Source organism: Lathamus discolor, chromosome 4 (assembly GCF_037157495.1).
Source record: "Lathamus discolor isolate bLatDis1 chromosome 4, bLatDis1.hap1, whole genome shotgun sequence".
In the NCBI taxonomy this organism is placed as follows: domain Eukaryota; kingdom Metazoa; phylum Chordata; class Aves; order Psittaciformes; family Psittacidae; genus Lathamus; species Lathamus discolor.
The window spans coordinates 126,281,412-126,308,012 of record NC_088887.1 but is presented as its reverse complement, the minus strand read 5'-3'; the positions used below and the strand labels follow the sequence as shown (position 1 = coordinate 126,308,012).

Sequence of the window (26,601 nt, the reverse complement as noted above, 5' to 3'; positions counted from 1 at the left end):
ACTTTCCCTTGGCTACCCTGAAGGGATCCAGGAAACCCTTCCAGCATGCCCAACCCTCCTTACCATGATACCATCTCCTTTATCATGATACCATATAGCTACAGATAGAAATCCCCATGGTCCGAGCATGGGATGCACCCAGCCAGGGAACAGATAACATTGGGATCATAGAAACGTGCCCCAGCGGGTTCCAAGTTACACATTAACAAGCAATGGGGGAGCGCAGCCGTGATGCATGGATGGGCAGGGGAATTTAGAGCAGGAATGCTCAGCTCATGCACAGGGAACACCAGAGGGGACAGCCCTGTTCCAATGTGCTCCTGCACAAGCCAGGGCTGGCAGCAGCAGGTCTGTGTGAGCTGGAGACACTGAGTGTGCCCAGGACAGGAGGGCAAGCACTGCTTTTGGGATCAGATCCGTGTCCTTCAAGACAAAGTCAATGCAGAGCAGCAGCCTGGCAGCCTGGCAACAGCTTGTCCTTCCAAGGAAGGCTTGGGAAACCCCCAAACCTGGGGAAGTTGTCATAAAGCTGATAAGATCATGGAATCATGGAATAGTTTGGGTTGAAGGGACCTTCAAGCTCACCCAGTTCCAACCCTGTGCCATGGGCAGGGACCCCTTCCACTGGAGCAGCTTGCTCCAAGCCCCTGTGTCCAACCTGGCCTCGATGCTCCTACTGCTCTGGCCTCACGCCTCAACACAGGCATCACAGGTACAAAACCCAGATGGAGCTCTGCCATCCATGGGCAACGTCTCCATTTCCAGCGCCTGCTGAGGCCCTCAGGTCAGCCTCATGTCAGAGCAGTTCAGGGGGCAGTTTCACCATTCCCAAGTATGCCAGCAACAGCCTTATTACCTTGGAACCATCCTCATCCTTTCCTGTCTTTTCCCACAACAAAGCCAGGCAACTGGAAGCAATCCACGACTCCTCGACTTGGGAACACACCACCTGGAGAGAGCCAGACATGAGCTTGGCTTTGGGCTCCACCATGGGGAAGGGGTCTCCTACATATACATCAGACTTCTTCTCTCCATGACCATCATGGGTACAACCATCTCCTCCCCAAAGCACCCTCTGCTAGACGGAAGACACATCCTGAGGGATGTCCATGCACAGACATGGGAACCTCTGCAGAATGGAGATGGAGCATGGAGATGGCTGCTATGGACCATGCAGTGAACCAGGACTCAAAGGCAATGCTTTAGTTCAGAGCAACAAGCAGTTGTGCCCTGATTGTTCCACCTATTGCACGTGGTTTGCTCTGGAATTGCAACCCTGGAGCACACAGTCCTGGTTCTTCTGGGACATCTGCTCTGGGAGAGCCCTCAAGACACAGCAATGCCTTTAGGATGTGTAGGTCCGACCCAGTGAGTATCCCCTCAACGTTGTGCTCCATCAGGTACAAGCATGCACAGAAGGCTCTTGCAATGCTGAAAGCATCCCGGGGTCCTTCTGGTGCTTCATAAAGAGCCAAGTGGCACCATCATCTTCATGTTTGCTATCACACAGCTCTGCGCTGCAGCTCCAGAGTTCTTCATTGTCTTTACAACCTGCCTCCATGTCCTTTGTCTTCATCCCTAGTCTAAGCCTCCTCTTGCTGCCTCCTCTTGCCTCTTGTCCCCACAGAGCTTTTGTCTTTTCCTTCATCCCCTTTTTCTTCCCATCCCACCTTTGCTTGCTGCCATCATCCATCGCCTGAGGTTAAGGCGTCAATTCAACAACTGCCTCTTAGGAGGTTCAACCTGGAGGACTCATAGCAAACCTTCAGGTGATCTTGCTGCTCACTAGGATGTCCGCATCCATGCCCCTGTCCATGTCCGTATCCATGTTCCCATCGTGTGGAAGAGTTTAGAGGAAAGAGGCTGGTGGAGTCTTGCTGATGCCTCAGCCCTTGCACCTTGCAGATGACCCTCGGGATGAAGGCAGGTGGAAGCAACACCTCAGATCCCATCCCAACTCTACAGAAGTCACAGTGACAGCTCCTGGTTGAACACAGATGAGGGTTCCTGGAGTTAAGCCCAGACATGGTGACTGTGTGGGGCTGGCTCTTAGCAGAAGACCCTGCACCCGTCTCTGGGTGCCCACATCCCAGAGTTGATGTGATCCCACAGCACGAACCCGTGAAGCTGTGCCTGCTGTCAAAGTGCTCCCAAACCTCAGGAGCATCGTTGGATGGCTTTTTGAGGCTCTTCTCATGGTTCCTCTATTCCAGCAGTACCGGAGCAGCTCCACATCAGAAAAGCAACTGATGAACGTTTGATGTGACCCCATGGGGCTGTGTTTGTGGTCCCGCTCCCACAACAGACCACAGCAGTACCACATTCACTCCCATCCAAGGGCTAAAACCCATCACTGGACAACCCCCATCCCCTCCCTTTGCCTCCCCCCACGTACTCCCAGCAGGATGGGAGATAACATGGATGTAAGGAGGAGGCTGCGCTAGGACTTACCTGGTTTACACCAGCTCCATTTGCAAGCACCAAGCAGCACCTCCTGGGTAGACTTGGGAACAGTCACAGCCCAATGCTGGGATGGGACCAAGGACAAAGAGTGGGTCCTGCTCCAGACGGGCAGATGCCTCCTGCTTCCACGGCCCCTGGTGTTCACGTCTGGTCATGAGCAATCCGCAAAAGAGCAGGAAAGCTGCCAATTCTTGGAGGAAAACAAACCCCACGAACCTGCCAAGCGTCCCTGCTCCGAGATATTTACTCTTTCAACGTGTTCTCATGGAAATTAATCCCAGTCTCACCCCTTCAGGTATGGCAAACATGAGAAGTGAGGAATGGGGAGAGGCCAGGACAGCCGAGCGCGGGGAACAAAGCACTTTGGGTGTACCAGCCTGCACCGAAATGTGGTGGAACAGGCCCAAGCAGGACGTGGCAGGGCTCTATGGGCTCTCCTCCAGCTCGGCTGGACCTCCATCCCCCCTGCGGCCATCCCCATGCAGGACGAGTCCTTCCGCCCATGTTTAACCTGGAGGAGGCTGATTCATCCCCTGGGCTCCTGAAGAGTTACTTCAAGGTTCCTTCAATTCACACCAGGTTACAACAAGCTCCAGAAAGGGATTTGCTTCTTCCACTGGGGAATGCCCAAGCAAGAAGTAACATGGATAGGGAAAAATAAGACCTTCTTTGGTCTTCTTTTAGGCCTTTTTTTCCCCCCATCCATATTATTTCTTGCCTTTCTCATGTTTTGTGAATCTTCTTTTTCTCTATCCATATATTTTCCTTTTTTTATGGCAACAAATAAGATCAGTCTCCATACTTAGGTGTCTCCTTTCGCCTTGCCTCGGCTGTAGGACAAGCGCATCATTCCCATTCGCATCCGCATGGCACCCCCATGTGGGCAAAGGCCGGAGGCTCCATCACCAGCCTGGTACTTTCCTTGAGATGGATATGCAGAGATTTATGGGTGAAAGAAGGAAGAGGTGGACATAAAGATGCAACAATTAGGGGGAAATCCAAGGGTAACAGCGGTTGTGCTTGGAAAGCAGTGCAAGGTGTGTGCCAGCAGCATTGCTTGAGCACATGGGTTGTTTTATCAACCAAGGTGGGAGCAGGACTCAGCATCCCTTGTGTTTCACTGCATCCTAGGAAGCAGAGGGGTGTGAGGAGCACTCACAACAGATACTGGGATACCCCCAGCCTGGGATGTGCTCATGGCAAAGCATCTCTGGGGCTTCAAAAACCTGTCCCCATCTTAATGGAGCAGTGGCAAGGGCTGGATGAGCTGGAAACATCTGGAGGCACGACATGTGGAAGCTGGAAACATCTGGTTCCAGACCTTTGAAGCCCTGGGAGAAACACTCAGAGCAAAACCATGGCTCTGAGATAACCCCAAGCTCAATGTATGGCTTTACCTGTTCCTTGCAGCAGTCGGCTCCCACACTGGCAAAGACACAAGTAGGGAAGGGAAAGACTGTGCCACCCCCCGGGACATCACAGGTCATTATTATGGGTTATTTTGTTCTTTTATTCTTTTGTTTTAATACACTTCCATTCATTTTTTCATTCTTTAGCTCTTATCTATTTGTCTGTCTACCCACCTATTCGTCTATCTATCTGCCTATCCATCTATCAATCAAGTTTTTTATTTCTTACATATTCCTCTTTAATATAAAACATATATTCCTCTATATTCCTTTTTAATATAAAATATATTCCTCTATATGTTCCTGTTTATTATAAAATTTATTCTATATATTCTTATTTAATAAAAAATACACTGAATTATAGAATCACAGAGTGGTTTCAGTTGGAAGGGACCTTAAAGCTCATCCAGTTCCAACCCCCTGCCACGGGCAGGGACCCCTTCCACTGGAGCAGCTTGCTCCAAGCCCCTGTGTCCAACCTGGTCTTGAGCACTGCCAGGGATGGGATATATATATATATATATATTTCTATATATTCCTATTTAATATAAGCTATATATTCCTATTTAATATAAGCTATATATTCCTATTTAACATAAATTATATATGTGTATATATTCCTATTTAATATAAAAAATACATTCTATATAATATAAAATATATATTATATACATTCCTATTCCATATAAAAATATATATCGCTATATATTCCTATTTAATATAAATATATATATTCCTATATATCCCTATTTAATATAACAAGCCAGCTTCCCAGTGGAAGCAGCTCCTGTATCATCTCTGAAGGCCAGGGTAGGCCTCACAGACCAGCAGCGTTTCTGTCACCAGCCCTCTCCCACTGTGGTTTCTATTGGAGAGCAGATCCTTCTGCCAGGAAACTCCTGCCAGTTCCATGGGCAAAAACTGCTCCGTCAGCAGCTGCTTGGATCCACCGGTGGAAACGCAGCCAGAGCTGCCTCTCGCATTCAGCATCTCCCTGGGATGCAGCAATGGGACAAACCGTGCCTGGTTTGGATCCGAAGAGCATCCTGGCAGCCCAGAGTCCTTAAATGCGAAGTGTTTTCCACACTCAACATGAGCTTTTTGCACTTCATGGGGTTTATATCCAGGAATTATGTTCAGATGTGAAGGATAAAGAGGAACGTGGGAAGGTGGTTGCACGGGAGCTGGCTCCGGAGGTGGAATCATAGAACCAACTAAGTAGAAAAAGACGTTTAAGATCATCAAATCCAGCTGTTAAATCAGATGCCTTTACATGGGGGTCGGAAGTAGGTGATCTTAAAGTCCTTTCCAACCTGAACTATTCTATTCCTTGTCTACACACTGAGAGCAGCGTGAAGATGGCCTCAAGTGGGGCTCCATCCCTTGGGATTCATCTGTAGATTTGGCTTTTATGGACATATTCTGCTTTTTTGGGTGAGGGAATATACTCTGTTTTTCAGGTGTTGGTTGTTACCATCAGCTGGTATTCGGTTCTTGGGGTTTGCAGCCTTCATGTCTCACCTCTGTTGGGCTTCCTTGGGTGTTATAGATCAATTTGGGATCGTATTTTGTGCCTTCTTTCAGATGTGAAATGAAATTAAACAAAATTAAATTAAATTAAATTTTAAAAATTAATAAAGTAAAATTATTAAAATAAGTTACAGTAAGGTAAAATGAAATGAAATGAAACTAAACTATATAAATAATTGGACACTGTTAAGATTGGGCTGGACAGGGCGCTGGGCCATCTAGTCTAGGTCATGCTTTGCCCAGAAAGATTGGGCCAGATGATCCTTGAGGCGCATCCAACCTGGGATCCTGTGACTCTGTGATTCCATGAAAACGAAATCATAGGATCTCAGAATGGTTTGGGTTGGAAAGGACCTCAAGATCATCCAGTTCCAACCCCCTGCCATGGGCAGGGACACCTCACACTAAACCATCCCACACAAGGCTTCATCCAACCTGGCCTTGAACACTGCCAGGGATGGAGCACTCACAGCCTCCCTGGGCAACCCATTCCAGTGCCTCAGCACCCTCACAGGAAAGAATTTCCTCCTTAGATCCAATCTAAACTTCCCCTGTTTCAGTCTGAACCCATCACCCCTTGTCCTGTCACTGCAGTCCCTGATGAAGAGTCCCTCCCCAGCATCCCTATAGGCCCCCATGAAAGGAAATGAAATGAAATGAATGTCTTTTAAGAAGCTGTTTACTCTGCCTGGCTCCTGCCTCTATCAGTTCATTCAACGCTGACCTCCTGCAAAATCTCATCCCCTTCCTCACTCCATTGCGGACCCCAGGGAAGCAGACCCCCATTCCCACCAGCGCATCCAAGGGAAAAACGGAGTATTCATGCCCTGAGGATGCTCACGAGGACTCGGTCCCTCCAGAAGAGGTTTCAGGGATGGGCTGAACCTTTGCAAATAGATTTACCAAACACATCCCACAGGATTTAAATCAAGACGGTGACAAATTGTTTCCTGAACCGCAGGGGCACGGTTGTGTTTTGTTTGTCTCCCTCTATTTATCTCCCTCTATGGATGTCCTCAACATCAGAAGGACATGGAGCTGTTGGAGCAAGTCCAGAGGAGGCCACGAGGATGAGCAGGGGCTGGAGCAGCTCCTGTATGGAGCCAGGCTGAGAACATTGGGGCTGTTGAGCCTGGAGCAGAGAAGCTGCGTGGAGACCTCAGAGCAGCTTCCAGTGTCTGAAGGGGGCTGCAAGGATGCTGGGGAGGGACTCTTCATCAGGGACTGCAGTGACAGAACAAGGGGTGATGGGTTCAGACTGAAACAGGGGAAGTTTAGATTGGATCAAAGGCAGAAGCTCTTTCCTGTGAGGGTGCTGAGGCACTGGAATGGGTTGCCCAGGGAAGCTGTGAATGCTCCATCCCCGGCAGTGTTCAAGGCCAGGTTGGACAGAGCCTTGTGTGGGATGGTTTAGTGTGAGGTGTCCCTGCCCATGGCAGGGGGTTGGAACTGGATGATCTTGAGGTCCTTTCCAATCCAAACCATTCTATGATTCTATGACTGCATGTCCTGGCCAGAAAAACCTCTGTGGCTCCTGTAGTTGTTTCAACATGTCTCCTTGGTGAGTTGACATGGAACAAGACCAGCTTGGTCTCCTTGAGGCTTCCCATTGCCATCTTACATAGCCCATTATTAGAAAATCACTGATTGGTTTGGGTTGAAGGGACCTTAAAGCTCCTCCAGCTCCAACCCCTGCCATGGGCAGGGACCCCTTCCACTGGAGCAGCTTGCTCCAAGCCCCTGTGTCCAACCTGGCCTTGAGCCCTGCCAGGGATGGGGCAGCCACAGCTCCTCTGGGCACCCTGTGACAGCGCCTCAGCACCCTCACATTAAGGAATTTCTTCCCAGTGCAAAACCCCTGCAAGCGCCAGCTTTCACCACAGCACCAGCTGATTTTTCCCAGCCCAGAAAATGCTTTTTCCAATGCATTTTTCCATGAAGCATCCTCTGCATCCCCCCGAGCACATCCCACTGCGTTTGCACGTCTCATCTTGAGCACCACACTGTATTAAACAACAATTGCACTCAATGCTTCTGTCTTCCCAAATCACCTTCCCAGGTATACGTGTGTGTGTAGGAAATGCTTTGGATGGATTGAAACTTGCTAATGGGGACGGGGCATGGTCCTGCAAGAACACCTCCAGGGGTCTGCCAGTTGTGTAGCTCAAACAGACGGATGCTGCTCACATCATTCACAGAGGCACCACATCACACCAGTGATTTGGATGGAATCTTCCCAGCAGGAGGAGTCGGAGCAATTGCCAGCACTAAACAAACTAATAGCTAGAGCAGAAAGGAGAATTCAAGTTGCATTTGAGGGGGTTTTCAAGTGTTAAAAGATGGTTAAAGCATCTTTAAAGGCACTGGGTCATGTTCTGGGAGCTGGAGTAAAGCTGTTCATCAATAATAAAGGAGCTGGAGCAGCAGCAATGCTGGAGCGCTTGGGGAAATGCAATTACGAGAATTGCCTTGTGCTCTGCAAACTGCCCTGGTGATTTGCTTCAAGGAAGCGTCCAAATGCACTTAAGAGTTCAAAGATTTCATTGCAGCAGATCTAATAAGCTGAGCCCAGCAACCTAAGTACTGGGAGGGGAAAGGAAACAGCAAGTCTGATGAGGGGCTTTTAATTCTTACCCGGCAAAACATGGCATTGCATGGCTGGGAACATCACTTCTGCCTCCTGGGCTCTCCTGCATCTCACCCGTGGCTGCAGTGCTCAAGGGTTGTGCTTTGGTTTATTCATCTTTGATTAAAAGCAACCTCCTGCAAAAGGCTGGTGGGTTGTGGTGTGTTCGGGTGCTCTGCTGGTGTGGTGGCCTTGGGGTGCATCAGGATTTGGGTGCTCCAGCTGCTGTCCCAGGCTCTGAGGACAGAATGGGGGCTGTTTACACTGGAGAAGAGAAGGCTCCTTAAGGGGAGACCTGAGAGCAGCTCCAGTGCCTAAAGGGGCTGCAGGAAAGCTGGAGAGGGGCTTGGGACAAGGGCCTGTAGGGCCAGGCCAAGGGGAATGGCTTGAACCTGCCCGAGGGGAGACTGAGCTGAGCTCTTAGGCAGAAGCTCTTCCCTGGGAGGGTGCTGAGGCGCTGGCACAGGGTGCCCAGAGAAGCTGTGGCTGCCCCATCCCTGGCAGTGCTCAAGGCCACGTTGGACACAGGGGCTTGGAGCAAGCTGCTCCAGTGGAAGGGGTCCCTGCCCGGGGCAGGGGTTGGATCTGAATGAGCTTTAAGGTCCCCTCCAACCCAAACCAGTCTGTATTCTATGACTCTGAGGACAGTCCTTTGTAACTTGAACTCCAGCTCAACTCCATCTCTTGCTGCTCCACTTTGTTTGGGCAGGCTGAAAAGGGCTGGAGGGAAGGTGATGGTTCCTTTTTCCTCCGGTGCAGAGCAAGCCCAGCACCTCCCTGGCAGCACGGGTCCTATCCTGCACCCCAATCTGCGTGGCCAGATCCTGCAGTGGACTCATGCCTTGGAGGCAGAGTGCAAAGTGCCAGTGGTGGCTGTGGGCAGCAGTGCTATGACCCTGTTCAACCCGTCTGCACCCCCAGCACCCCTCTTTGCACCCCTATGCATACTCTACATCTTCATGCACAGCCCTGCAACCCTGTGCACGCTCCTGCACACCCATATGCACACACATGTAACCCCTGTGCACACATTGCAACCCGGGTGCATAATCTGCACCCCCTGCACCATCATCCCCTATGCGCTCCCCTGCACCCCCTTATGCACACCCTACACCATCCCTTTGCACACCCCGGCATGCCCCTCGTGCACCCCCATGCAAATCCCTGCACCTGCCTGTGTGCCTCCCTTGCACACCCCTGCACCCCCTTGTGCACACCCTGCGTGTCCCCTGTGCACATCCTTGCACCCACTGTGCCCTTATGCAAACCCTGCACTCATGCGTGCGACACCCGCACCCCCGCGCACACCCCTGCAGCCTCCCCATGCACATCCCTGCACCACCTTGTGCACTCCCTGCACTCCCCCCGTGCACCCCTGCGCAAACCCCTGCACCCGCCTGTGCGCGCACCCCGACCCCCTGTGCATCCCCATTGCACATCACTGCGCCCCTGCGTACCCCCTGTGCACATCACCGCACCTCCATGCACCCTCCTGCATGCCCTTGTGCATCCCTTGCACCCCTGTGCACACCTTTATGCAAACCCTGCACCCTCCGCGCACACTCCCTGTGCACGACCTACGTCTTTGCACACCCCTGCACCCCTTGTGTACATCCCGCATCCCCACGTGCAACACCCCTGCACCCCCTGTGCAACACCTACATCGCCGTGCCCCTCCTTTGCACACCCCTGCACCCCGACGTGCATTCCCCATTGTTTGCCTCTTGCACCCCCGTGCACCCCCCTGTACCCCCTTATGTATATCCTGCACCCCCACCTTTACCCCCTTAGGCACCCCTTGCACCATCCCTGTGCACACCCCTTCACACCCGGTGCACCCCCTGCACTTCCCCTGCGCAAACCCCTGCACCCGCCTGTGCGCGCACCCTGAACCCCTGTGCATCCCCATTGCACATCACTGCGCCCCTGCGTACCCCCTGTGCACATCACCGCACCTCCATGCACTCCTGCACCCCTTTGTGCCGCCCTTGCACCCCCGTGCACACCCTTGCACCCCCTCGTTCAGCTCTTGCACCCCCCTGCACACCCTTATGCAGACCCTGCACCCTCCATGTGCACCACCTTCATCTCTGCACACCCCTGCACCCCCTTGTGCACATCCTGCACCCCCCGTGCATACCCTTGTGCACCCCCTGCACCATTCGCACCCTCCCTGTGCACCCTCCTGTGTACCCCCTTGGGCACACTCTGCACCCCCCGTGCACCCCCTGCACTCTCCCCATGCAAACCCCTGCACCCTCTTGTGCACGCACCCTGAACCCCTGTGCACCTCCTTTGTACACCCCTTACCCTCCGTGCACCCCCTTGTGCACCCCTTACTCCCCCTGCACTCCTTGCACCCCATTATGCACCTCTTACCCCCTTGTGCACCCGTTACATGCTCCGTGCACCCCTTACTCCCTTGTGCACCCCTTATCCCTCGTGCACCCACTTGTGCACCCCCTCCACCCCCTTGTGCACCCCTTGCACCCCCTTATGCACCTCTTAACCCTTGTGCATCCGTTACACGCTCCGTGCACCCCTTACTCCCTTGTGCACCCCTTAGCCCTCGTGCACCCGCTTGTGCACCCCCTGCACTGCCTTGTGCACCCCTTGTGCACCTCTTTACCCTTGTGCATCCGTTACACCCTCCATGCACCCCTTACTCCCTTGTGCACCCCTTACACCCCCCATGCACCCCCTTGTGCACCCCTTACCCCCGGTGCACCCCTTGCACCCCCTTGTGCACCTCTTACCCCCTTGTGCGTTTGTTACACCCTCCATGCACCCCCTTGTGCACCCCTTACCCCCTTGTGCACCCCTTGCAACTCGTGCACCCCCTGGTGCACCCCTTACACCCCCCTGCACCCCCTTGTGCACCCCTTATACCCCCCCTGCACCCCCTGCGCCCCTTACACCCCCCATGTACCCCCTTGTGCGCCCCTTACACCCCCCCTGCACCCCTTACAACCCCCTGCACCCCCTTGTGCGCCCTTTACACCCCCCATGCACCCCTGCACCCCCTTGTGCACCCCTTACACTCCCCCTGCGCCCCTTACACCCCCCCTGCACCCCCTTGTGCGCCCCTTACACCCCCCATGCACCCCCTGCACCCCCTCGCGCACCCCTCACCCCACGCCCTCTCCCCCCCCCCCGCCGCCTCCCGCTCTGCCCACGGGCGCCCCCCAGCGGCCGCAGCGGAGCCGGCAGGGGGCGATCCCTCCCTCCCTCCCTCCTCCCCCCCCCCCCGCTCTGTGCTGGCCGCTCCCGGCGCTGGAGGCCTCGCCTCAGGCGGGCGCGCGTCCCCTCAGCGGGGCGCTCCCGAGCCGCGCTCCTGCTCCTTCTTCTCCTCCTCCTCCTCCTTCTTCTCCTCCTTTTCCTCCCCTCAGCCTCGTCCCCTCCTTCCCGCCGCCGCCTCCTTTCCCTCCCCGCTCCCTAGGGCCGGCGCTCGGGACGCTGCTCGGTCGCTGCCCGTGAGGAAGAGGCGGCCTCTCCTCTTTCCCCCCCCCACCTCCCCTCCCCATTCCCTCCCCTTTTCCCTCCTCCCGCCGACCGGGACTCGCCCTGCACCGGGAGGGAGACGCTCGCTGCCCGCTCCTCCTTCTCCTCCTCCTGCAGCGGGGGCCGCATCCTGCTGCCGGGGGGAGGGAATTGATGTGGAGACCCAGCGCAGCACCATGCAGCCGCCGCCGAGGAAGGTGAGGGCCCTCCCCGGGAGGGGGGCTCTGTGTGCGTGTGTTGAAGGCTCTATGTGTGTGTGTTGGGGGGGGTTAAGTGGGGCTGGAGGCTGATTTGGGGGTGCTGGTAGCGATAGGATGTGTTTAGGGCAGAGTGGTGGGGTCTGGGGGTGTAAAGGGGGGGTTATGAGGGTGGATGAGGGGGTTTGAGGGCGCCGGTGAGGAGGGGGGGGCACAGGTTGGGCTGTGCTATGGTGGAGCATGGAGGGAGGTCGGGTGAGGGAAAACAAGTGTTAGGAGGGACAAGGGGGGGTGAATTGGGGGTTGTGGGGCTTGGGGAGGGTGGCCCAGCAAAGGGGGAATGGGGGGGGGGTTGGAAAAAAGAAGGGGGATCTGGTGTGGAGGGGAGCTCTGTGGGTATGGGGAAGGCTGGTGAGGAAAGGGGTGCAGGGGGGGAAATGGTTGGTCCGTGGGTTTTGGGGTACCCCCAATACCCAGTGGAGGTGCTCCAGACGGAGGAGAGCAATGGCTGGGCAGGGCTGGAAGGGGGGCAATGACTGCAGAGGTGGTCAGACAGTTGTGGGGTGCTATGGGCTGTGTCCTGGGGGCTCAGCTGCGTTGGGGTGCTGCGGTGTGCTGATGCCAGCGGCGATGGGTCGGTTGTCTTGGCGCAGAAGGTCACATCTGGAGTTGATGCAGGGATGCAGGCTATCCCAGCATGGCTCCGGAGCGACCATGGGCAGCCAGAAATGGGCAACATCTGCGTGATGGCAACAACCTGCAGATGCAGCGGGGAGGCTTTTTTGTGTCCGTTGGAATACAGGGTGCTTTGCTTTATGGGGGGCTGGTGTGGGAAGGGATGTAAGAAGGAATGTAGATTTGGAATAAAGACTGTTGCTGGTGCGGCTTCTCCGTGCAGGTTGTTCTCCGGGCGACTTGAGCCGTAGTGGGGTCTTGAGCTATGTGCAAGTGCTGATCCATGGAGATTTCTTGGTTAGTTATGCAGTGGTGTGGGGAGAAAGGGAGAGCTACAGCCAGAGGAGCAGGTCTCGGTATGGAGAAGCTGCTCTTTTACAGGCGCCGTGGAAGGGAGTTCTGTGGCTTTGAGCTTGGTGTGTGTTAGATATTCTCTGCTGCCTGATAAGGGCTGTAACCATTCACAGCCTGATTTGTTGTAGCTCGATGGGGTTGTTTGAGATCTCGGAGGTGAGACCGAGGTTTCTTGGTGAGGAGATTGCAGGGGTTTGCCGGGTGGAGAACCATATAATAGTGACTGGGAGAGCTTGGGAAGGGAGGAAGGCTTGAGAGGGAGCATAGACAGAAATCCCTTGTCATAGCCAGTAGCCCTGGCAAGGCACTGCAGGGAACATCTCTCCTTGGCTCGTTTCTCTCTCTCGACCTCTTGTTTTGCGGGTGGACTCTGCTTTTGTTGAACCAGTTCTCATTTCTGTTTCAGTTTGCATTTGGTGGCTTATTTATGCTACATGTGTGGCATTCTTTGCCTATATTATTCGAGGTTATTTCCATTACATGGGTCATCTTGTGTGGGTTTATTTGTTTTGAGTAGGGTTTTCATTTTCATATACAGATAAAACCCCCAAATGCTGAAAGTTCATGCCAAAAATAGACATTTTTTTTTCTGCTTGAAGTCACATACATGTGATTTTTAACTATTTTGGTATCATGTGAAAAATGTGTCTTTATATAATGTTGGCTGAAGGGTGCTGGTTGCTGGGGCTTGTTTTCAGTGTTAAAATCGAGGAGGCTTTTGCTGGTTGATGAGATCTAAGGGCTTTTTGCCCTGCTACTGAAAAAGAGGGAATTTTGTGTCTTCTTCCTCTGTGAATTCTTTACCTCTTCCTGCATTACAGTAACTGTTTGGCATTTCTGCCCTCCTGAATGCATAATGTCTTCAGGTCATTTTTTAGGCCGATATATGGATTCCCTGTGATCACTAGAGGGCTTAAATGCCAAGACCTCTTGTTCTATAAAACCAACAACAAAACACCCCCCAAATTCCCTTCCAGAATCCAGTCATTCCCTATACCTGTGCCAATGGTGCTGCCAGTTATCAAGTTGATTCCCAAAGTACTGAAATCTTAGCTTTGTGATCACAAGGTTCAAAGGGAAATGACACCAATACGAAAAACAAAAGGTTGACCTTCTGAAGCCTTTTAGAGAGGCTCTTTTGATGTGATGTGCAACCAAAATCCAACTTGGTGTTTAAGCTCTCTTTAAATGATAGCAAGTGTAGGACAGTTCAGTACATTTCAAAATGGGCCTGACTTGCACTGAAGTGCTAAATATGTACATTATAATGTAATCCCCCCTTCCCCCCCCCCCCCCCCCAGCCTCTTTTTCTGGGTTTTGGTGGGCAAAAGTCTTTTTAATGCACACAAGCTCCAAGGTTTTGGAATAAAATTGTACTTTTTGGTAATGGTTGGGCCTTAAGCATGAGGTTCTTGCCATGTGCAGTGTAATCCTGCTGGGGTGACAGCACTTCCTGAAATCAGCCTTTATGAATCTTAAACTGCACTCTTAACTCTGTGTTTGAAATGTGCCATTTCAGAATAGGTGGAGGACACAAACTGTGTCTTTTTCTTGTTGAAACCGTTTAAACTCTCCAGCAAATATATGTGGTCTGTGGTTTGTTTTGTAGGTGAAAGTTACACAGGAGCTAAAAAACATTCAGGTTGAGCAGATGACAAAACTTCAGGCCAAGCATCAGGCAGAATGTGAGCTACTTGAAGATATCAGGTAAGGTTACAGCAAATGCTACCAAAAATTCCTTTAAGGTCCAGTTTTAGAAGAACATTGGAGTTACAAAACTCCAGGAACTGACGATGGAATTTCCTCTTTGGATTTCCTGCTTTTAGGCTGTTAAAGTTTTGACACAGCTGGAAATTATAACTGGAGCTAACACAATGCAAACCATTTTTTCTCCTCTTCAATGGGGGAAATGGTAAAAAAATAAAGCCCCTGTCACAAACAACATGCAAAAAGCATTGGTCTTTTCAGCAATATTTCTCTGTAAAATAGACCCAGATTGTGATTTACCAGTTGTAAGAGGCTGCTAAAATGATGCAAATATCTTAAACCCACTCATGATTTATGTCTTCTTTTAACCAACACTTTTAAATATTCCTGTGTGATGTACTGTAGGTTACCCTGCTCTTGCAGGGGGGGTTGGACTAGATGATCTTTTTAGGTCCCTTCCAACCCTTGGGATTCTGTGATTCTGTGATTCTGTAAATAGATTCTATTTTTTACCATAAGAAACTCATACGAAGATACTTACATATAGAATTTAAAACTCTGTCCAGGTGACGATCAGTAGGGAAACAGGACATAATTGTGGGGGTTTTAGTCTTCATTTTACCTAATGTGATTGCTCCTTTTGAAGTTAAAAGTTTGCTTTTAAGAAAACACGGTGGTTGGGGTATTGCTTTATATGGAAGCTTAATCATTCCATTTGGAGAATCAATTTCTAGGATGGCTCTTCTGTCGAGTATTCAGCAGTAAGTCCTGTGCCATCCTGCTCTGTCTGGCAGTGTATAGTCCACCCATTACTTATTTAAACAAGATGCCTTGCTCTATATTTGTATATAAAATGCAAATGTGTTGCCTTTGACAGCTGCTGGGCTGTTTGTCTCGCTCTCCCAGTGTGCTCTCTTCATAAATCACACTGTGGAGGCTTGAACCTTCTCTCCCCTGTTTTTCTTCTGTGGGTGTTGAGACACTTTTTTGTCTGGGCAAGATCACAGCATTCATTTCCTTCGATTCAAATGAGTGGCTGTGCAGTGTTTAACTACCAAATGCTGAGTAATAAGTAACAGGCTGAGCCAAAGAATTCTTTTCCCCCTGGATAGAAACATATTTTTAGAACATCCAGATCAGGTACTGCTGTTCTAGTCCAGGTTTTATTGGCATTTCCTATTTTTCAGGCGCTTATAATCACTTCAGTCTGTGTCCTGCTGAAAGATGTCACAGGCATTGTTGGCCTGTGGTTACAAAGCCAGGAAAACATGTGAAAATGCCAACTGAAAAATAGTTTTCTTTCATGTAATTTAGTTTTTCTACAGTTAATTTATAAATTTGGATGTTATGGATTAAGAAACTGGGTTAATACATTTAATTCACTACCACAGTCAGTAAATGTACATAGTCTGTCCAGCAGTCTTGCTGCGAGCAATCTGCCTTTGCGGAATCATTGCCTGGATTTACAGATTAAACATTCCTTAAACATGGAATGATGTGATAGGATAGGACAGCTCTGTTGTGTCAATGATTTTATTCAAATATCAGATAACAGAATAAGAGAGAACAAGAGAATTTTTGCTTAAAATTAATGCAAACTTGCTTTGTGATGCAGAGGCCTTTTAACTGCCTCTTGCTGGGAAGGGGGAGCTGGGCTTTGAGGACTTGGTACTGTTGGTGCTGCGCTGGCTGGTGTGTGACACTTGTGTGAGACGTTGGGTGTCAACTTCATCATCCCATTACTGGTGTGTTTATGACTGTATTCAGAATATGCAGCCACCGTGATTCCGGAATGTTCCAGAAAGCAATGCTCCCTGGAACCACACACAGGATCTTTTTGTCTCTGGAACAGAGAATGATTTTTGTGGAAAGCACCCTGCTGTTATCCCAAAGTATTAAATTCTAACTGAAAACTGTTTGTTTATCAAGGCTTGGGAGAGTTTGGGTCCTTTCATAACACTTGGAGCTTTTGGGCGCTGCAGGAGTAGGACTTCGTACTCTCTGAGTTGTACTGCTCGAAATTCTACAAGCTCAACTGTTGCAGTGGCAACAGGGAAGTCTGAATGCGTGGCTTGCAAGCTAGTGATTAAGAACGCATTTAAAATTCACATTTAAAAATGGTAAATAATTAAAACAATCTCTGTATTTATTAGCATATAAATGCAAGCGTTCAAATCACACAATCCTTAAACCATATGATTTGTATGGGATTTAAAACTCTTAATTACATTTTTTCTATCATTTTAGTTCAGTTTTGTATACAACTAAAAAGAAAGGACACAAGGCAAAGATCAGAAAGTTCTTACGAATCCTAGAAGAACACAACCATTATGTAGTGTATTAGCAGATGATTTTTGGCAGCCCCCCAGATCATAAGCATACTTGTCATTCCAGTAGCTTTGATATCTTTATGCAAAACTGAGCACTGCTTTAAATGTTTGTAGTTTGAAGGCTTAAACTATGTCATTTGGAGAGGATGAAGACTCAACTACTGTTTATTCCAAACAGGATTCTTCTCGGTCAGGGTTGTGGCTTATCATAGAAGGCTTATCTCTATAGGTGTAACTACCTTTTCTCCAGCCCCTTTGCAGATATTTCATAGCCTTGAGGGCTGCACGTAACCTAAACCACCCTGTTTATTTAAAATATATCATCTTTTTGAGTGATAATACAGTGCTTTGTGTGCAAGGATGTAGATTTGACAGGCTGAGAAAGTTGGGGCTGTTCAGGCTGGAGAACAGAAGCTGCGTGGAGACCTCAGAGCAGGTTCCAGTGTCTGAAGGGGGCTACAAGGATGCTGGAGAGGAACTCTTCATCCGGGACTGTGGTGATAGGACAAGGGGTGGTGGGTTCAAACTGCAACAGGGAATATTAGGTTAGATACAAGGAAGAAGTTCTTTACTGTGAGGATGGTGAGGCACTGGCACAGGTTGCCCAAAGAAGTGGTAAATGCCTGGCAGTATTCAAGGCCAGGTTGGACATAGCCTTCAGCAGCATGTTCTAGTGTGAGGTGTCCTTGCCCATGGCAGGGGTTTGGAACTAGAGGATCTTAATGGCTTTTCCAACCCAAACTAGTCTGTGATTCTATGATGTAGGTCCTGGAGGCTGGGAAGAAAAGGCAACATATTTTGCTTGTGGAAAGCATACCTGGGACTTGACACAACTGTGTGCTGGTTGAGTGGAAAGCTTTAGTGGGAGTTGGACAACTTTTGACACAACACGGTATCTATTTAAAAAGAAAAATAAATATCCATTGCAGTCTCAACAAACTCCGTTGTGTTTCTCTTCTTTGTGGAAGCTCAGTAGCAGTAAGGCTGAATTATCTCTTCATGACTTGACAAGACTATAATACAGAATGTGTTTTGAAATGTGTTAGCAAATCAGTTTAAAAATACATCTCTGTCTTTAGGATCTCGATTTGGCTTTTGGTGTTACATTGCTTCAGACTTAGTGACTGGGGAATTTGTGGAACAAGTGATTCAGGATGCTTGTAGGCTCATTGGCTCCGTTTTAAGCATGACATATGTTTATCTTCTGGAGCTCACTGAAGCTCCCATCCCCTTTCATGTGGTAGATATGTGCTGGCATTGCTATAACAAGGTTGTCTTTCTCCAACTGTGCTGCAAAAGGAGGTTTTTCCCCCCTGAAAGGTAAATGTAGGTTTTGTTTCTGTCAGCCAGAAATCCTTCCAAGTTTCTCTATGTCTAAAGTTACTACTTCACTCTCCACACCTGCCTGCTTTTAGGCAGCAAGCTAATTCAGTATATTTCTTTTCCAGGGGCAAACTGTGTTCTGAATAGCTGAATTTAACAGAGGCGTTGGCATTTTTCATAGGTTTTCTTTTGGTTTTAAAGATTGCTTTGTATGGTGGTAGTAAATAAGTCACACATAGTAGTCTGAAGTTGTCCATGGTTTGCTTGGACATTGGCATGCTTTCCTTTTGGGTGTGTGCATGGGTCTGAAAAAGTGTAAAGCAGATAGTCCATATTTTAAAGCTGTATAATCCATATTTTGATTCAATTTGGTATTTCTGTAATGTATTTATTATATGCTGTAGACTTTAGAAATTGCTGGGTGTTAGCTGCTTTACCTTGAAGTGTATCTCAAGGTCTGGTTTGTGTGCCTTTACAGTTTTTGCTAGATTTAGATTAGATTTTAGGCAGAAGCTCCTCTCTGTGAGGGTGCTGAGGCGCTGGCACAGGGTGCCCAGAGAATCTGTGGCAGCCCCATCCCTGGCAGTGTTCAAGGCCAGGTTGGACACAGGGGCTTGAAGCAAGCTGCTCCAGTGTAAGATGTCCTTGCCTGTGGCAGGGGTTGGAGCTGGATGAGCTTTAAGGGTCCCTTCAACCCAAACCAGTCTGTGAATCTGTGAAAATGGCTTTTTAAAACCTTGCCTGCTTTTATGTTTTGCCAGAGAAAGTGAGGGTGTAGTTTAATCTGTTCTGAAGCCTCGATTGCTGCTGAAGGGGCAGCTCTGTTTGCCAGCTGTTTCTCCTGTCTCCCTGTAGCAGCACAAGGATGGGTGAGGCATGTGGATTAGGGAGCTCACCCACCTGAAGTCACACCTTTCCTGACTTTTCTCTCCAAAAGGGGTATTCTTTGGATAAATCTGTTCCAGCTTCCTGTGTGGCTGCACAAGTGCTGCTGCTACCATGAGGGGTACGAGGAAGAGTACATGAGGAAGGAGAGGGAGAGCAATGTTGTACAGTAGCATTGAAGTCACTGTGTAACCACAGCCTCCTGCTCCCAATTCCTGCTGCTGCTTTGGGAACTGCAGAGCTGGAAAGGCCTCTTTATTTGAGTCTTGGCTATTTTTTGCTGTCTGGATGTGTTGATCCTATATTGCTTCATTATTTTAAGTCTGTTGACTCTGTAGTGTGTTGAAAATAGATGTGAAGATTCTGTGACTTCTGGCTGAGATGGATTAGCAGTACAGTCCTTGCATTCATTGGGTCCTGAGTTTAACTTTTCAACATTCAACAAAATTCAGAGTGGGAAAGGAATTGCCAAAATCATAAGCTCCTCATCTTTGTGTACTCCTGATCTGGATGCATCAGAACATCTCTGTGGCCTCCTCTAGACTCACTCCAACAGCTCCACGTCCCTCTTGTGCTGTTGCCCCAGAGCTGGATCAGGGCTGCATGGGGGGTCTCCCCAGAGCACAGCAGAGGGGCAGGATCCCCTCCCTGAGCTGCTGCTCACGCTCTGGGGGTGCAGCCCAGCACGCGGGGGGGTTCTGGGCTCAAGCACACACTGAAGCCAGGTCATGGGGAGCTTCTCCTCACCCAACACCCCAAGTCCTTCTCAGGGCTGCTCCATCCAGTCTCTGCACAGCCTGTGTTTTCTGTCCTCCATCCTCTGATGATTGCATCCTCCTGCTGATTTGTCAGCCTTTTTGTTTTTCCTCTCAGACACTTGATCTCTTCCCTGATCCTTTCTTGATCCAGTTCTTACTTTGTGAACTTTCATTCTTGGGCATCACCTCTGTTTCCAAGGTGCTTTTGTGTATCATGTTCAGTAGTACCACTTCTGCCTGCTAGGGCTGTTAAGCCTCAGTTTACTTCCTAAGTGGGGAGAACTTCTTGGGTCTTCCTTAACAATCTGAGCCCTCTCTGATCTCAGATGCTGTTTCCCTGTCAGCTGGGCTGTCACTTCCCTCTGCTCAGCTGAGACATAGCAGGATAGATGTGAAGTGTGTGTGAGGGAACAAGGAACTTACTGGGGATTTGTGTTTATGTGCTCAGGATGAGGACAAAGTACTGCTTCGATGTCTCTAACTTGGTGTCTCATTCCTGTCATAACAAGCCTGAATGAACAGTACAGATAAGGAAAAAGAAGTCTGAATGAATATATATCTGCAGATAGCTGGTTGCTGCTAGTTTTGACATGTCATTTTATGCATTGAATTACGCTCCACTTAATAGTAAGCTTTTGGTGTGAATAAACTTTGTACTCTCTGCTGGAATTCAGCTGTGCTTCTGTAACCTCACTGATGATGTTGGTAGGTTCGTGATAAGGTTTACGGCAACTCTGGCTGTGAGTCAAGCTACTGAAGTAGAAACTAACTGCAGTTCCAATTTTAAATACAGCAAATCTAATAGAGCAGCTACAACACAGATCACTTAACAGGTAATTGTGTTAGGGAATAGTCTCGTCACAGTATGGATAGTGCTGCAGGAGGATCAGTAACTGGGAAAGAAAACTGTAGAAGAACATATATTTAGATACGTATATAGCCATATGTATTAGGGTGCTAAAAATTGAGGAGAAAGCTTTACTTTTCCTGCCCTGAGGCAAAGTGGTGGTGAGGAGTTTCTTCCTGTTCTTCCTCCAGCTGCAGGGAATGCAGTTTGTTTGGATGTTCTTGAACCCTGTACTGAGCTCCAGAGCATGTTTGCCTCAGGCTGGTATCTGACAGGGCCCTATTTTTCATGAGACCAGGTTGCTCCAAGCCCAGTCCAGCCTGGCCTTAAACACTGAAAGGGATGGGGCAGCCGCAGCTTCTATTGTCCTTTATACTGCTCAGAAGCTTGTCCTTCATCACCACAGTTCCTTTTTCCTTCAAGGTCGTTCAGTCCATTCACAGATGCAGTGCTTGCCTCTGGTGTTGGTGGCTTTATTTCAGTAGGAGCAGAGGGATTTTTCTGTGCTTCCAGCTTCTGAAACCTTCAACCTGCCAAAGTGGAAAACAGAATTAGGGAAACTCATGGAAACTTATGTACAATGTTGTTTGAGTCAGGCTTGAAGAGGATGTCGTTGTACAAGCAGTGGATCTAAAAGTTTAATGTTTTACTTCAAAGCTTTCCATTTTCTTAGGAATTGGTGCTATTTCTTCCCTCTTGGCTTGTTCTTTCTCACTGCTAGTGAGTATTGCGAGTTCCTTATTTATCCCCCCTCCAAAGCTCAGTTCAATAGCTGAGCACAGAGCATAACTCTTTGCTAGAACACTAAATATGAATAAATCTCAGAACTTTGGAGAGAACTCAGTGGTGTTACTCTGAATAATATTCCATATAAAGCTACCACAGGCTCTGTGGTCTGGGCACGTTACCTATAATTAGGCAGCGCTTTAATGAGATGCTCACATTCTTGATGGAATTAAAATCTGGGGATGTTTTGACTGGAACTGTTTGAGGGAAGCTTGGAATGTACCTAAAAAAACTGTTGCTACTGGGTGTGGAAGTCCAAGTTTTGAGCAGAAAAACCCAGGTTTCAGTATAAACACAGCCCCAGTGTAATGCTTCAGGCCTGTCTTGGCACAGTGACTTTGAGAAATGGGCCACACTCCTTCAGTATTTGTTTTATCCCTGACATATAAAACGCAATACATCTTCTGTTTCACTATTTCCAAGTAGCTTTACAGTGTCGGGTGAACTGATGAAGGGGAAATCATCAAAAGATGATTGTTCTGAGGTTTTATAATAGTGTAAAACCCCCCCAACAAACCATTTCTCACATCAGAAAGAAACAGAATTTCTCCTCTCCATTTTAGCTTCAAGGTTTGCATTTGAATGAGCTTTTGTTTATTAAAGCAATTCCAGCACATGCCATGGAAGTCTGATTTCTTTAAGGGCTTGTGTTTTTTTTAGGAGCTTTCAGGAGAATTCAGGCTTCTTACATTAGCTGTGAGTGCTGTGCTGTGGTGTGCATTTGTCGTTGAAGACAGGAAAAGGAGGATTCTGGTTTGAAGTACAACACACACTTTCTTTGCCAAAAGTTGCATTTTCAGTGTTGCCTCTGCTCCCTTTTTAAGAATTAATTCTTTTGCTGCAGAGAGCTGTGTGGGGTTTTATTTCTTTCTGATTCGTTTTTTTGAGTCCTGTGTCCAGCTCTGGGGCCCCAAACACGAGAGGGACGTGGAGCTGCTGGAGCGAGGCCAGAGGAGGCCATGGAGATGCTGCAAGGGCTGGAGCAGCTCTGCTCTGGAGCCAGGCTGAGAGAGCTGGGCTGGGGCAGCCTGGACAAGAGAAGGCTCCTGAAGGGGAGACCTGAGAGCAGCTCCAGTGCCTAAAGGGGCTGCAGGGAACCTGGAGAGGGGCTTGGGCCAAGGGCCTGTAGGGCCAGGCCAAGGGGAATGGCTTGAACCTGCCCGAGGGGAGACTGAGATGAGCTCTTAGGCAGAAGCTCTTCCCTGTGAGGGTGCTGAGGCGCTGGCCCAGGGTGCTCAGAGAAGCTGTGGCTGCCCCATCCTTGGCAGTGCTCAAGGCCAGGCTGGACACAGGGGCTTGGAGCAAGCTGCTCCAGTGGAAGGGGTCCCTGACCGTGGCAGGGATTGGAACTGGACGAGCTTTAAGGTCCGTTCAACCCTAACACTTTTCTGATTCTGTGACTATCCGACTATGGCCTTTCCTGGAGCTAAGTATCATTTTTCACCACAGTGTTACTTGGCAGAGCTCTGGAAAACCAGCAGTTGGAATGCAGTCCTATAAAGTTGCCTTTGTTACAGATTTTTATAGTGACAATTGCTAGGTGTAGCTGACAACCAATCAAGTGAGGTTTGGATATCAGAACACATGGCACAGGGTTATTTTAAAGGAACAAAAAGCTTTTCCTTTGATCTGTTTGATCAAACCCAAGCCTGATCCTGTAGGAAAGGAATTCCCTTGGAGGGTCTAAGTATTTATAATCCCATACTTGTACTTCCAAAACCCCGTATGTCAGGGGAATTGAAGATCTTCAGGACATATCACAAATGTCATGATAAGCTGTATTGGAAAGAGGAGGAAAATTCTTACCATTCCAGACACAATCAGTGTAGCCTGGCTTAACTTCCTATGGTGCTGTGTTGTATGTTTCATCTTGTTTGGTAGGAAAAGGGTTTAGTTTGCAGCTTTTGCATCCTTTGCCGGTTGTGCTTTTAGCATCTTCTGCAGACAGTACTGTCAGCATTTTCAGTGTAACCTACACGAAGTATTGCAAGCAATACCTGCAGTGGCTTGGGAAAGGGAGACTATTGATAGAAGGCACTCTGCCTTTTTCATCTGGCTTCAGGACAGAGAATGTTTCTCCCCTTCCCTTGCATGCCAGCATTGTCCTTCTTCTGGAGGTTTAGACATTCACAGGTGAACAGAGTGCCCTGTGACCCGGCTTCAGTGAGCGCATGAGCCCAGAACCCCCCCGCGTGCTGGGCTGCACCCCCAGAGCGTGAGCAGCAGCTCAGGGAGGGGATCCTGCCCCTCTGCTGTGCTCTGGGGAGAACCCCCCCCAGTCCTGATCCAGCTCTGGGGCAGCAGCACAAGAGGGACATGGAGCTGTTGGAGCGAGGCCAGAGGAGGCCATGGAGCTGCTGTGAGCTGAGCTCTTAGGCAGAAGCTCTTCCCTGTGAGGGTGCTGAGGCGCTGGCACAGGGTGCCCAGAGAAGCTGTGGCTGCCCCATCCCTGGCAGTGCTCAAGGCCAGGTTGGACACAGGGGCTTGGAGCAAGCTGCTCCAGTGGAAGGGGTCCCTGCCCGTGGCAGGGGTTGGAGCTGGATGGGCTTTAAGGTCCCTTCCAACCCAAACCAGTTTGTGATTTTATGAGTCTCTCTTCCTCTGCTAGTGAACCTGGTTCTGTTTTACTCTGGTTCATGGTCCATTACATTCTGTCTTGCGGGCACAGATTCTCGGCTCTTGCCTGGGCAAGGAGGGTGTGGTGGATAGCAGGAGACAGTATTGCACCACCAGACCTGGTTTCCCTGAAGTGTTTTTGACCATGTGTCAGACTGGCTCAGAACAAGTTCCATTTATGCCATGCTGAAAATACCCTCTGGCATGTTGTGAACACTGAGTGTTGGCAATGCTGATGTTTGTGCCGCAGAACTGGAGTTAAATCAGGAAGTAAAAACTTCTCTGTGGTCCCTCATGCAAGTGGTGTCACAGGCTGGTCTTTCTAAAACATAATAATATGAAAGAAGATGCTGTTCTTCATAGAAGATGATGTGACTTGGAGAATATGATGGTTGTTGTTGTATCAAGTAGTTTTAATATTTTCACTTTAATGTTATAATTGAGACCTGCGTGTATTTTGCATCTCACAAAGGTCACTCGAACCTCATAGAGAATCAGAATCCCACACTGGTTTGGGTTGGAAGGGACCATAAAGCTCATCAGTTCCAACCCTGCCACGGGCAGGGACCCCTTCCACTGGAGCAGCTTGCTCCAAGCCCCTGTGTCCAACCTGGCCTTGAGCACTGCCAGGGATGGGGCAGCCACAGCTTCTCTGGGCACCCTGGGCCAGCGCCTCAGCACCCTCACAGGGAAGAGCTTCTGCCTAAGAGCTCAGCTCAGTCTCCCCTCGGGCAGGTTCAAGCCATTCCCCTTGGCCTGTCGCTATTTGCTCTTACAAAAAGTATCTTCAGAAACACAGTACATGTTAGAGACCTGTTTGGCCAGTCCTCTGATGGTGCATTGTGCTCAGTTCTTTTTAATATCCAATTTTCTGAGTTCAAGTCAAGTCTGGCTTCATGGCTTCACGGCTTCCCTGTGAGGGTGCTGAGGCGCTGGCACAGGGTGCCCAGAGAAGCTGTGGCTGCCCCATCCCTGGCAGTGCTCAAGGCCAGGTTGGACACAGGGGCTTGGAGCAAGCTGCTCCAGTGGAAGGTGTCCCTGCTCGTGGCAGGGGTTGGAACTGGATGAGCTTTAAGGTTCCTTCACCCCAAACCAGTATACTTCTGTCTTCTAAAGTCAATGAGCTTGTTGAATCTTCTTAGGCACTTACTTCATTAGGAAAAAATGCAAAAAAAGGGGGTTCTGCATTCATGTATTTAAAAAAGGGCCAAACCTAATCAACCCGTAGTCATTCCAGTCAAGTACTTGCAGTAAACAGAAGTGGTGTGTAATAGCTGAATGTGGTGCTTTGCTCCTTGGGTATTTTTTATTGTAGCCTTTAAAATTTTAATAGCTTTTTTCCAGAACACATTATAGGAAACTGTTAAGTTAAAGGCTTTTTATTGGATTCATGTTTGTAAGTGGTTGTGTTTCTGTCTGAAATAAACAGAGATTTTCCAATCAATAATTGAGGAATGAGAAGAAAAGTAACTAAAGCCTAATGTATTGAATTGGATTTTTTTCCCTCTTGTCAGCATGTAGATTCTATTCTGTTTTTAAACTTGTTCTTAGTGTTCAGAGATGTCCCTTGTCACAGTCTGAGTTACCTGAAGTGTTCCATTCGTCATGCTTGTGAGAACATGGTCAAATCCCATCTCCAGTGGATCCAAGCAGGTTATTCACGCACATCGCTGTCCCCGTGTACTTCCTCCAACAGCCTCTTTTAATGAGAGGGACAAAACCTGTCATCTGATTGATGAAAAGAGCTCAGCCATTTGTGAGGTTTTAAAGATTTATGGTGGTAAAGCCACTAAATATAATTATTTAGAATCATAGAATCTTGGAATGGTTTGGATTGGAAAGGACCTTAAGATCATCCAGTTCCAACTCCCTGCCACAGGCAGGGACCCCTTCCACTGGAGCAGCTTACTCCAAACCCCTGTGTCCAACCTGGCCTTGAGCACTGCCAGGGATGGGGCAGCCACAGCTTCTCTGGGCACCCTGTGCCAGCACCTCAGCACCCTCACAGGGAAGAGCTTCTGCCTTATGTCTAACCTGAACTTCCCCTGTTTCAGTTTGAACCCATCACCCCTTGTCATATCACTGCAGTCCCTGATGAAGAGTCCCTCTCCAGCATCCCTATAGGCCCCCTTCAGACACTGGAAGCTGCTCTGAGGTCTCCACGCAGCTTCTCTTCTCCAGGCTCAACAGCCCCAATGTTCTCAGTCTGGCTCCATACGGGAGCTGCTCCAGCCCCTGCTCATCCTTGTGGCCTCCTCTGGACTTGCTCCAACAGTTCCATGTCCTTATGTTGAGGACACCAGAACTGCACCCAGTGCTGCAGGTGGGGGCTCAGTAGAGCAGAATATAGGGGCAGGATCACCTCCATACAATATTGAGCATAGAGAAGTTAGTTTTTGGCCTCTGCTGTATTCTGTTTGCATGTTCAGAGGGAAGGAGTAAAAGGGAGAAGGCAAAGAACCAAACAATCCACATTTTTTCTTGAGGGTATGATACTTTAAGCTGGTCTTAGATCAAAAGGGCTTTTAAAGATGTTTGAATAGAAGAAGAAATTAATTTGTGCATTTTGTGAGACATTCCTGGCAATATTTGGG

General features: G+C 49.2%; 1 protein-coding gene and 1 long non-coding RNA gene across 3 annotated transcripts in view; one reads left to right on the top strand and one right to left on the bottom strand.

Annotated features, from left to right (window-relative positions):
• Positions 1 to 4,554: 4,554 nt before the first annotated feature.
• On the bottom strand, positions 4,555 to 11,403 carry LOC136014116 (uncharacterized). Its single transcript, XR_010612511.1, has 3 exons — positions 11,315 to 11,403; positions 8,037 to 8,265; positions 4,555 to 5,449 (listed from the first exon to the last, which is right to left on the bottom strand). It is a non-coding gene; the product is annotated as an uncharacterized LOC136014116 (long non-coding RNA).
• The window catches only part of FCHSD2 (FCH and double SH3 domains 2), a 151,859-nt gene continuing 136,569 nt past the window's right edge, over positions 11,312 to 26,601 (top strand). Inside the window, exons 1-2 of one of the 2 annotated variants that reach the window (XM_065678921.1) lie at positions 11,312 to 11,726; positions 14,365 to 14,462. In XM_065678921.1, the coding sequence (XP_065534993.1) occupies positions 11,706 to 11,726; positions 14,365 to 14,462 (119 nt within the window). In that variant the 5' untranslated portion in view covers positions 11,312 to 11,705. The remainder of the gene's footprint in view (positions 11,727 to 14,364; positions 14,463 to 26,601) is intronic. The other variant, XM_065678920.1, reaches the window with a different exon arrangement.